A 12,540-nucleotide genomic window follows, 5' to 3' on the forward strand; every position below is an offset into this window, starting at 1 on the left:
TGGCTTCTACTCAGAAGTAATCAATAAGAGATAGGTGTGTGGATATCTTTGTGGAACACAGACTTAATTATATAGGTTACCAAATCTTATGGGTCAGCATTTTGGCATTATTTTGAATGATAAAATGATGTTCAAGATTAATTTTTAACTGAAAATTCACTATAAACTGCATTTAGACAAACCTTTGTCCAGTGTAATTAAACACACACAAACCACCAGCATTTCCAAATATTTTATTTGATTCAGCAAGCTATCTCCCAAAATCTGATAGATTATGTTCAAAATATCCTTTTCCAGGGATATTTCTAGCATTTTAAAACTATATCTATCATTCCAATTTTGCTCACTTGTTGAATGGAAGAGGAAAATACACTTTTCCCTCAGCTGCCACTTCATTTCTCAACTTTTTAGGAGTCAGTGATTGAACTATACCACTGGAATCAAGCATAATGAAGGTAATGCAGAGCAGGCTCCTGGAGCCAAAAGCTGGCTTAGCTCTTCAGCAAACAGTGGTTCCAGGTGTGCAGCTTCCAATTACTGCCAGTGAGTAACCTGACTGTCTTTTAAATATCAACCAATTCATTTAGTTTATATGACCACTAACAGCAACTGTAGGCCCTCATCGTTTATCATGCTAATACATTAAAAAAGTCAAACCATAAAGAAAATAGACCAATTTTTTATACGCCCCTAATGAAAGGAATTTTGTCACACTTTGTCAGAGCTTGGATAAAAGTTTTTTGTGGCCCAGTCTGACTCCCATAAGATTAGTTCAAAATTATTTTTGGCCTTTTCTTCAGACAGTCCCATCACAGCAGAAGGAGCTGCAGCTTTCACCAAGGGCTGGCTGGCCTCACAGATGCCTCACCCACAGCAACCAACTTCCACAGAAGCAGAGCATGGACCACAGAGCAATCACTGACCTTGCACTGAAGCACAAAGCATCTGAACCAAGCAGGGTGTGGGAGATGGGAGCCCTGAGTGGATGGTGCCAAGCACCAACGAGCACAGCTCTCTTTGGCAGAGCATCCTGTGTGCTCTTCCCAGGAAACTACTGCCTTCACACCCTCAGCACAGGCAACAAACTGGTTCTGCCAGAGGATGTCCAGCCCAGAAGTAGAAGCCTTGAGTCTCAAGTTCAGATTGCCTCCAGACACTGAATTCACACAGGATCCAGAATCCCCTTGCAGAATTCTCCCCCTGGTTTAATAAGCAGCCAAGCCTCTTGAGTACTTTCCTCCAATGAATTAGCAATAAAACTAACATGCGGTTCTGGAAAAAGGAGTTGTCACCATTTTTCAGAGCAGATTAAAAAACAAGACTAAAATTCCATCCACAAAAAATATTAAATAAATGTTAAAGCTTTTCAGTTTAGAGGCCTTGAAAGAGTTACCACTTGTGGTACTGAGTGCCTTTCCAGTCTGTATTTTACTGTAGCAGTATCTCTGAAGAGGAAGTCAGAAAGACTACTCCAGGTATTTTCAAGAAGGCAGTAAGGCAAACACAGGAGAACAAATTCCCCATCCTATTACAGAGCACACTTTGCTCACAAACTAATTCTTGTTTGTCCAAAGGATGCTTGTGGTAGATACTTACAAGGCAACCTCGTTCATACTAAGAAAAAGTTCCAACAGTTTGTATTGCTGACCACTTTAAAAACAGTTATAATTCACTGCTTTATAGGCAAAGTCATGAACTGTAATTCCTACTGACAAGTGCAATCCAACTTTTTTATGCACAGGTGTTCCAACAACCTTATAATGGCACTTAGGAATTTCTGACAAAGAAATACAGATTGCCTGCATGCCTGTGAGGCCATCCATCAGAAAGGACAGCCATCGATCATGGACCCTGACATTTAACCACAAACTTCCTCTCAGGGGGAGATACAAACATGCCTCATTTAATAAACAAGTTCTCCTCAGGAACAAGATTTTCTTCCCAAACTTGAAGTACCTGACAATGGGCAAGTGATAGCACTCCCAGCCAGCTCCAGGGAAAAGCTAAGCAGGACTCATTGCTGCGGAGAAACACAGGTACACCTCCAGAAACCCACGGACACATCGCCTGCCCTGGAACAGCCAGTGCTGCCCATGCAGGGTGTCTGTGGGTTACAGCTGGGGAGGGACAACAGCTCACGTCACACAAGCAATAAAGACAATAAATACAATAAAGACAATGCCCCTCACTGAGTGCAGGTCCCACCAGCTACAGCCACCCCATCCTCAGCCCTGCAGCAACAGCCGGCCTCCCCTCCCTTTGACAGGTACAGTGTCACCACAGCAACCACAAGCAATTAAAAAGAAGCAACAAGGAAAATATTTGGAAAGTTTTGAATGGTTTTTTCCACTGTCTTAATGATTAAACATTCAACAACACAAAACACTTGGCAGCTTACTGAAAGCCTCTTGATGGCACAGCAGCCGATAACAAGCATCCTACTTGATGAAAGATAATCCTTTTTCCATTAAATCAAGAAAGCATTAAAATTGAGATATGGCTAACTCCATTCGGAACAAAACAAAACAAACCCTCAAAATTCCCAAAGATCTAATGGAACACCACAAAACATCCTGCCACTTCCAGAATTTTTAGATTTAGGGGATTCTTCTTGCTGGCTTGAAAGCACCAATTTGTGCTGGCCTTTTGCTCAGGCTCTTTCTGGGTGACAGTGCACTCACTGCTTTTTCACCTGTTCAATTTACCTTTTGAATCATCTGCTGATAGCTTTGTAACACAGTCCAGCATTCCACCTGGACTGCTCCAGAGGGAAGCCAGGAAGCTTCCTCCCTATCCCCATTGCCAGTTTAAAAATAAAGAGTTCCTTATTTATATAAGAGGCTTTGTAATATTAGATATTAGAAAGGCTTGAACCAAAAATCCAAATTTGGATCCCGATCTGAATTTTGCAGCTCTGGCCCTTCTCCAAATACTTCTGTTTGGCAAGCGGCTGAGGAGAGTAACAAGAGAAGGCAACATACATAAGTTATGGGATCTGTATAAAAACATTAAGCTCAACCCCTGCTCTCAAAACTACACACACACACACACAGAGAAAAAGACTAACAGAACCACCCTAAGCTCCAATTAATTAAAAGATTAATCAGTGCTTCAGTGTAAGTCTGATTACCCCAACCTGAGCAGTACTGTCATCTCACCCAATTATACAATTTTTTTCTGATTAATTTATACAGTACCCAGAAACTTTTAGGGAGGGTTTCCAAGTGTTCTTCTCAGGTAGAGATTTGGATTCCTACTTGGCAAGGGCATACAGACACACGTAAATCACACAGAACTCTCCCAAGTGGCAAGCAACCCAGTTACAGAGGCCTGGGATGACAATCCTGCAATTCTGTGCTTATTAAGAACTCATTAGAACTGCTGCTCTGAATCACAAAGTCACACCATCTAACTTGCTTCAATGAAGAAACTCCTGCAGTGGAAAGTAAAATGTTTATGAAACAAGGAATTGCATATGTTTGATGCTGTGAAGTCAACAATTCCATGCACTCCAATGCATTCCAAATGAACAGCAGTAAAACTTCTCCAAATCTTTCATTACTTGAATAGTGCTTTCCCCCTGTATAGTTTTTAGATTCTATTGTTTCAAGAAACAAAGACAAACAAAACCCACAAACAAGAGTGAAAAATCCACTCTTCCTAAAAGCAGGTTTATAAAGACCTTTTTTCTGCAAAGCTATTCCCTCCAACTTGGAGCCAGGATATTCAATAAAACCTCAGCTCCATTCTCCAAAGGTTACATAAAGGTCACCATTCATTTTACTCAGGTTTATTTTCTAACCTTGTAAAAACGCCTGCAGACCAAATTGGCTTCCACACCTGCTGACCTAGAAACTCCACCACTGTGGCGGCCGTGCCCCGTTTTGGAAAGCTGCTTCTCCTCCCACGCCGCCCTGGCACCGACTGCTGCACCGCTGACCTGCCCGCTCCTGGCACCCGGAGGCTTTCCCAACAGCACAGCGATGCACTGCAGCAGGGAACAGCAAAAGCATCTGAATGCTGCTTTGCTGAGAAGGAATTCTTCTTGAAGGCTTCCCCCCAAAAGAAGAGTTTCCTGTACACAGGAATGTGTAGTAACAGGTAACGGGTGCAGCTGGCCCTTGTTCAGAGGAGTGGAAGGTCTCCAAACAACCCACGGAGGCCATCTTCAGGAGAAGTCGTCGAGCTGAGAAAGTGACAAATGGTGTAGGATTTATTCTGCCCAATTCATGAGTTCTGCACCACAGATGGCTACACCCCAGTTTAAAATTTGTTTGCAGTCAGAGAATTAGGCACATGAAGTGATGGGATGGATTGTTTTATGAAAACATCTTTCCTAAGAGCTGGCCCTCATCTCAGAAATGCATTTTTTTTTCCTCCACAATAACTACATGGGAACTTGTACAGAACAAGGTGGAGTGAAATGAAACAAATTCCACTTTCTGTTCCTATCCATTTGGGGAAGCAGAGTGTGAAGGAGAACGACAAGCTCCTAAATGCTTTGCTCAAGGAGGGGTGACCTTCCCTGAAATTACCATGAACTACTCTAAAATATGGTCCACAGTTCAATTTTTTCCTATGTATTTGACTGCTTATACACCATAGCAGGCAATACATTCAGGACAGGCAAACCTCCCCATCACCTGGAAACAGTGGAACCAAAAAGCCAGGGAAAACTGAGTTAGTGCCAAGAAATCTTTGCAGTTTTACACATCATCTCTCAGCTGAGGAGCTCAAGGTCCTTTTTCAAAGGAGATAAACACACTTCTGATGTCGCATAGATTTAGTGAAATGAGTGCAGCCTGTACACCAGTCAATGATGATTTGATTTTCCTCACAGAAATCAGTAATCTGTAATTGAAGAATTATAACCTGTGTTTCTCACCTCCAACAATGAATTAACCAGGATGAAGGAGGGAATGACGGCCATTGCATTTTGGGCTGAGGACACAGAATAACCACAATTACTCTGTAATCAGAGGAAATTTTGAGTTCTCTCAATTTTGACAGGCTACTTAACAAAATACTGAAGGTTACGTTGGGGTTTTTTTCCTTTATTTCCTGTCTCCCTCTCCCAAGCTACGAGAAAAAATGCAGATGGATTGGTTTACATGTTAATCCAACTTGACTCAAGAAATATTTGTTTTAAAAAAATACATACAGAAATTTCAACTGCAGAAAAAAACTACCAGAAAGGTATATCCACCTGCATTTGCTAAAAGCCTGAAACACATACCCCTCAAGCTTCCCTCTTCATTGCCAGGCATTTTATCAAAAATATCAAGACTGATACCAATTTTTTCTGCTGACCTAACTATACAAATAAGTAGCAATTCTTATTATGAAAAACCTTGACTGCATTTCCCAAGTTGCAGAACATTTGCTCTGCCAACAGCTAAGTGACAATCCACGTTTGCTGACAATGCCTAATGAGGAGTGATGGATGCAACTGCAGGAGGGAGCAGGAATGTTTTAAGTCATAAGAAAGAATGGAGCCTTCCAAAGATTAGAAAACACTGGTGTTACAACCAGCTAATCTGGTTTTCTAGCACAATACCAAGAGCCCAAAACTAACAAGGGCACAATTCACCTCCTACTCCTTCTTCAACATGAGACAAACTGGGCCTTAGGACACATAATTTTGGCACTGCCTCGACTCGCTCGTGGTTTTCCAATACAACTTCTAGCTAGAAGAGTGATTTGAGGACAAAAATTATTGGTCAGAAACCCACACCCATGTCCAGCTGAAATGGCTGCAAATGCAACGCTTTGTGTTTGCCACTCCACACTGCCTGGTCCTCAGCTTGGTTTACACATGAGACACTGGGGCGGGGAAGGACAGAAATTAATCTCTCGAGCAGAATTGCTATATTCAAATCCTAACAGATGCTTTTAGGACAAAAAGAGCTGAGATGCAGGCAAGGTGAAAGAAGCTGGGGCCAATCCATGCACAGATGCATGCACCAGATTACTATTTACAACAGTAAACAAGTGCTCATTGCAGAATCATCACCAGTTATTCGCAACAGTGAACAAGAAAACAAACCTGTCTGTTCCTTCAATGTTCACAGCTACTGGATTTTGGATTAATACAGTGAGTGGAGGGATTAAATTGCCTAAAACTGTTGGTCTTTTTCTTTCATGCCAGTGATGACAGACCCTCAGCTGACACCACCCTCCCTTGGCCATCTCTGCATTTCAATCCTCATGCCACGCTGCTTTTACATCCATACTTTGCTGGCTGTCTTCAGCTGTAAGATATTCCTTGGCAAGTCAATGTGATACTGAGTAGACTCTGTCTTCACCACCATATGTTTGGGTACAGAAACATCATATACAAATAACACACATTTGGTAATACAGTACCCTCACCCGAAGAAATAATTGAAACCCCATTAGTCTATATGCTCAGACAGCTGACTAGGGAGGTTTTCCCGCCTCGGGCTCTAACGTCTGGACAAAAAGCTATTAATAAATATGAAAGCTTTAATGAATCTAAAGAGAAATAAAAACAGACAGATTAAGGCCCAGTGTCCAGCGAGGACCAGGGCAATTTACAAACCCACCCATGCCAACACTAATCAGCCAGGCTGGGCTCCCAAAGACGTGTTCTCCCTGTCTAGACTTCTAATCCGTCAATGGGAAAAGACATCCAGTATTATTTCTGCCTGCTTCACCCACACCGTAAGAACACATCCAACCGCCTCAGCAACTCACATGCACAGCACAAAACAAAACCAGACACCACTTTGCTGCATGTGTTCCAGTGGGGCAGGCAGGACACAAATACAGATAGACAGTGATGAGCTTCAATTACTGTAACCAAATAGCAGTTAAATACCTGTATGTGATGCTGCAATGCAAATAAATACTTCCTGATTTGTTCTTAAGCACAGCTAGGTCACTCCTTTATCTTCCCCTCCTTAGCTCAAACTAGTGGCCACTTTAAATGCTAAAAAACTTCCCAACCAAAAAAAAACAAACAAACAAAAAAACCAAAAAAAAACCAAAAACCCAAAAAAAAAAAACAAACCCAAAAACAAAACCCAAACCCAACAGACCGGACGCCTAAATTGCACATTTTTAAGTCTTCACTCACCATGTCTGCAAATGCAACCAGCAGGACATAACCTGTTGTTTCATACAAGGCACTCCAGATATACACAATTACTTAATATGTTTTGTCAACCTACATTTTAATTTAATAAACAGAATAAACTAAGTATGAGTTGAGATAATGAATAGCTCATTGTCCCACTCGTGGTCTGCATCACTCTCTATATTTACATTTGTCTGTAAAGTAGAGGGACAAGCACAGACTTGTTTGTGATCCTCAAGTCCAGTATTTCAGTAGCTGCTATATTTTGCTATACTACTATTTTCATTGACAATACATTTGAAAACTGAATCCTTTTAAAAAACCAACCAAACAAAACAACCCTGTAACAAACACAACCAACTAAAATCCTCCATCCACTATGCACAAACACGTGTAGGAAAAAAGGAGGTAGGGGGAAAACAACAGAGTACTGATCGGGATGTGTTAAACCCACTGGAAAGCAAAGGGGAAACTGAATGCACCAACCTGCCAGCATATGAAACTGGCACGGCAAGGGAAGAGGGGAGGAAGAGGAGGGAAGGAGAAAAGAGGAAGCTCTGCTCTGCACATTACAGCTCGTTCTGTTAACAGCAGTGTATTGCCATTTTCACAACCAGCCTTCCACAATCCCTCCCGCTGTTTATCCATCACCAGCACCCACTGAACAGAGAGCAGACCCCAGACTGCCAGAACAGGAGACTTTTCACTGTTTACTGGGGCGCAGTGTGCACAACGGCTCCAGCAGTGCTCTTCATCCTGGGTGCTCCAGAACAACCACCGCATCTCCAGGAAGATGCAAATTAACGTTAAACTCCAACCTCAAATGAAGACTGCTTAATCACAACAGAGAAACATAAGATTTGAAGACATCAAAAGAAAAGCTTTTCTTATAAAAAATAACCTTATCTTCAAATACTGCATTTCAACAGCACAGCCTGCAGGGAATGGATTGCTGCCTGAGAGCAGCAGGGAAGTTGAAGCCCAGTGCAGGAAGCAGGTAGCCAGGAGGAACACTCTGTGAAGGTGAGGAACGCCTGTGAAAGTACCAGGAGACAGGGCTGCAAGGTGCTGGTAAAACCTCTGCTGGTCAAAGGCACTTGGCACCAGGCAAGCCACTCACCCCGGGCAAAACGCTACATTCCTTTGTAGCAAATGTGGGCTTGGGCTATTCAACAAGTTCACCTGAATCAAACAAGCAGCTTTCATTTCAGAAGCTAACATATGTGCTCTTTTTCCTTGAAAAGAAAACCCACAATAAAAGCAGAGGTTTTACTTAGTAGCCATTTTGTCTTCAACTTGGACATGATACCTAATCTGAATGCAATGTAAACATGCTCTCCGAGGCTCATTTCCAAACAGCATGTTCATGCAAAGAGAATAAAACATGAAAAGGCCACCACTAAATACCATCATATATTAGGAGGGTGTGAAGATTTCATGATCTAGAAAGACAGAAAATTCTGCAGTTCATATTCCTTCTCTAGGTCACATTGCAGAGAAAACCAAAACAAAAGGTAGCAAGTGTGGATTAAGGAGAATGAACTATTATTTACCGTTTAAATAAATAAAAATAAAACAACTACCATCCCAATAATAAATGCAATTTCAGTATGCCATACAATAAAAGAATCTGAAGGTAAAATTATATTTAGATTCTCTTTATTTTCTAGTGACATCCATTCAAACCATACAATCTAACTGTAATATGACGTAATATGCAAGACAGATCAGTATGTTTTTCTTGGGATGAGTATATGTATAAAATACACATGGTGTGTGTGTATATAAAGGAGAACATTATATGAGTAACCTGTATTTACAACTCCTAACTTTCACTACTCTTTATCAGTGCCCTCAGCCAAAAGCAGCTTTTAAAAACATATATAAAATACAAATGCTGCAGGTGACAGCCTCTTACAGATATTTAAGAAAAAAACAACAAAAAACGATAAAGTGCTTTATGTGCAGCAAGCTAAACTCGATTCACCTCGTTCCCCCAATACACATAAAATAAAATTCTTAATTAAAATGCTGGTTTTACTAGGAATTTGAAATTTTAGGGAAAAAAATCAACAAAAAATAACCTGGCTTCCTATGCAGAAACTTGAAAACCATCGTAAGCTCCAGCCGAAACTGCATTTGAACTGCCTGACTGGGACTTCAGAAGAGCAGAGGTTTACAGAAGGCTGGACAATCGCACCCTTCCTGCCCGGCTCCGCAACCCCCGCTGCACCAGCGCCGTGGTGGGGGCTCATGTGCGCGCTACAAACACGGCCGGGAGGGCCGCGGGCCGCGGAAGATGCGCCCGGCTCCAGCGCCCGCGGCAGGTGACCCGTGCCCACCGCCCCACCACAGCCGGGCAGCGCCGCCGACCGCCCGCACACGGGGCTGGTCCTGCCCGGGTGGCATCACCCGCGGGCACGGCCCGGCCGCGACCCCCGGCCGCGACCACGCGTGTGCTCCGCGCTGCCCGCACAAAGGGGCCGCGCCCCCCCCCCCCCCCCCCGCACCCACGCAGCCCCCCGGCCCTTGCCCCGCTCCCCCGGCCCGGCCCTTACCAGATGGAGCTGCGGATCTTGTGCTGCAGCGCGCTGGCCTCGCCACCCTGCAGCCCCGGCACCAGGGCCGGCAGGGCCCCGCCGGGGGCGGGGGTGCCGGCGAGCCGCCGCGGCGGCTGCCCTCCCTCCGGCTGCTGCTCCTCGGCCATGGGACGTAAGCGGCGCTGGCCGCACTAGGCCTCTGCCGCAGCGCTCGAGTGAGTCGCCTTCCCCCGCTGCCCGGGGGACATCACGGGCGGAACCCGTCCCGCCGCTACGCCGCAGGATGGCGAGCCCGGCCCGCGGCTCGGCGCATGGCGCCCGGCCCCCGCCGCCCCCGCGCAGGGTCGCTCCGCACTCCCCCGCCCCGCAGCAGCACCTGGCCTGGCCTGGCCCGGCCCGCCCCGGCCCGCCCCGCGCTGCTCCTCGCCCCGCGGAACGCCGTGCCCGCCCGGCCGCCGAGTGCGCAGGCTCGGCGTGCCCGGCACTCGGGCCGCCCCGCGCCGCCGCCGCCGCTGCCGCTGGGGAGGGGGCTGGGGCCGGGGCCGGGGCCGGGACCACGACTGGAGTCGGGGGCGGCGAGTGCAGCCAGAGCGGGGGGGCGGCCCCTCCGCCAGCCCCGGGACCCCGGCCGCGGTGGGGAGGGGGTGGACTGCGCCCGGAGCGGCGCAAATAACACGTGTGTGTGGTGTGCGTGCCTGCCTGCCTGTGTGTGTCCCCGTGTGTCACAGCGCACACAGCCGTGCGGCACACGCCGCTGCCCCGCTGTCCGGGCGCGCCGCAGACACGTGAAGGCGCTGCGGCGGCAGCAGCATTACATCAGCTGCGGCACCGCGGCCGGGTGCGCCCCGCAGCCCCCGCGCCCGGCCCACCCCTCCGCCGCGGCTCGTAACAAAATAACAAGTAGCGCCGTGCTCACATGGCCCTGAGGAAGCCACACACCGGCACGGGTGGCGGTAGGCCGGGCCATCGCTTGTCCTCGGGCTCCCTGTGTGTCCCCTAAACATAAATGGGGCTGGGCTGCCTTTACCCGCAACCTTTTTGTTAACAACGTTTTCCCAAAATGTAAATTGTGCAGCTAGCACAACTGCTTTCTCTGAACGACGGGCACAAACCATATTTCTGCTCCTCGGGATCGTGGCTTTCCATGTAAAAAGCCAGAGGAACTGCACAGCCTGGGATAGTGGACAGGTAAATACCTAAATTCAGGGACTCTGATACAAGGTGACCATTATTAAAGTAATTATTAGGAGTTGGACTCGCTGACCCATATGGGTCCCTTCCAACTCTGGGTATTCCATAGTTATTGTTTCTCTTCCTACTAGGGTTATGGAAACAAAGACTGCTCAAGCTGCCCCCCTGTTGCCCCTATTTTCCCAGCCACTCCAGTTCTGGTCTGTTTCCACTGGAATTCACAACTTGGACACTCAGCCCACTTGGCAGGGGCATGGACATGCAGGTACCCCCCTCTGACACAAGGATGGAGTGACTCCCCAGCCTGTGCAGATCACAGAAAATGTGGGCTTAAAGGTGACTAATAATATAAATATACACATGGAGGCACAGCATTGCTAAATTTAGGAGATGAGTATTTTGTCATCAACCAAAGCAAAGGCCTTTCAAAAATAAATATTTGCTTACGTCTCCACTGCTCCAAAATCAGAACATTAATGGCTATGACAATGATGATCCTACCCTTACAAAACCTCTCATCAGAAAAAAACCTAAGCTCTCTTGTTCTTGCCTCTTATTAAAAACATTTTTTAATGTTAATTGAAAATTTCTGAAGGTCATCCAAAAAATAAAGAAGAAAAAAAAAATACAAGTAAAATTGTAATCAGAAGTAAACAGAAAAGTAATCAATTTTAAATCCCTAACTGCTAGGCTTTTTGCAAGAAAACTGCATCACTATGCAGGTAAACTGGCACAGGAAGACAAGGGTGAATGTCCTTGGTGATATTTTCTAGTTTTGTGGCAATTTCCACTTAATAGCAACTGTATCAACACAGCCAGGGTTGCTTCTGTTGAGATCTTTTGTTGGACTCTGTCACATCTGCCTGGTCAGAACTTAACCCACAGGGATCCAAGCCATAAAATCATTCTGGCCAATGCCTATCTATTAGCCCCAGATTGAAATTGATGGCCCTACATCTCAGAATAAAGTTTGACAGATGTGCATAATGTTTGTAGGATCAGAGACTATTACAATAAATTGTAAAAAATACACATTATTTCAGTGTTGCTTTCAGTCTAAACCAGCAGCTTGAAGACAAGTTTATTATTTAGTTCCTCATGAATTTAGTTCCCAGATACGTCCTTGTAAGCATGTTTATTTACAGCTGTATGGGCATCATATGACAAAAAGAATATTAATGAGTCACTTCTCTTCTGCAAAATCTGCAATGCCATGCCAGGCTGGCACCCAAGGGCCACCAGTGCCACCCTGAAATCACACCAGGTGTTTTAGGGGAGACCGGGATTAAACTGGCAGAGAGATTAAACAAGTGAGCCAGATTCCCAGGTTGCATTTCTGTGGTCAAAATGGTCCATGGGCTTCAATAGCTATGTTTATGCTTCCATATCTCACCATCAATCAACTGTTCTATAAAAAAACCCTCTTTTTTTTCTGTGCCCTTTGGTGTGAAGCCTTTCAGCTGTAAGCCTGCTATTGCTGGGTTTGAGCATCAGGCCCAAAATAAGACTCCACAAAGGCCCAAAATGAGATCGAGGTACTATTTTGTGTAGAGATTTCCTTCTCAGGCCTAGCAATAAAAAAGAATTCAACATTTTTTCACAGTGTGATACTTGGAAGAAATGGGGCTGTGTTGTGTATAAGTACAGCAGAGAAGCTCACGTTCTGCTTTCCACGAGCCTTTTCCTGTTAGGAGTAATTCTCCCTCAGTG

General features: G+C 45.3%; 1 protein-coding gene across 1 annotated transcript in view; it reads right to left on the reverse strand.

Annotated features, from left to right (window-relative positions):
- Nucleotides 1-9,898, reverse strand: part of RFX7 (regulatory factor X7) — a 50,075-nt gene extending 40,177 nt beyond the window's left edge. Inside the window, exon 1 of the mRNA XM_082290655.1 lies at nucleotides 9,658-9,898. Within this exon, the coding sequence (XP_082146781.1) occupies nucleotides 9,658-9,806 (149 nt within the window). The 5' untranslated portion in view covers nucleotides 9,807-9,898. The remainder of the gene's footprint in view (nucleotides 1-9,657) is intronic.
- Nucleotides 9,899-12,540: the final 2,642 nt, after the last annotated feature.

This window comes from Coloeus monedula (genome assembly GCF_965178545.1).
Source record: "Coloeus monedula genome assembly, chromosome: 14".
NCBI classification, from domain to species: domain Eukaryota; kingdom Metazoa; phylum Chordata; class Aves; order Passeriformes; family Corvidae; genus Coloeus; species Coloeus monedula.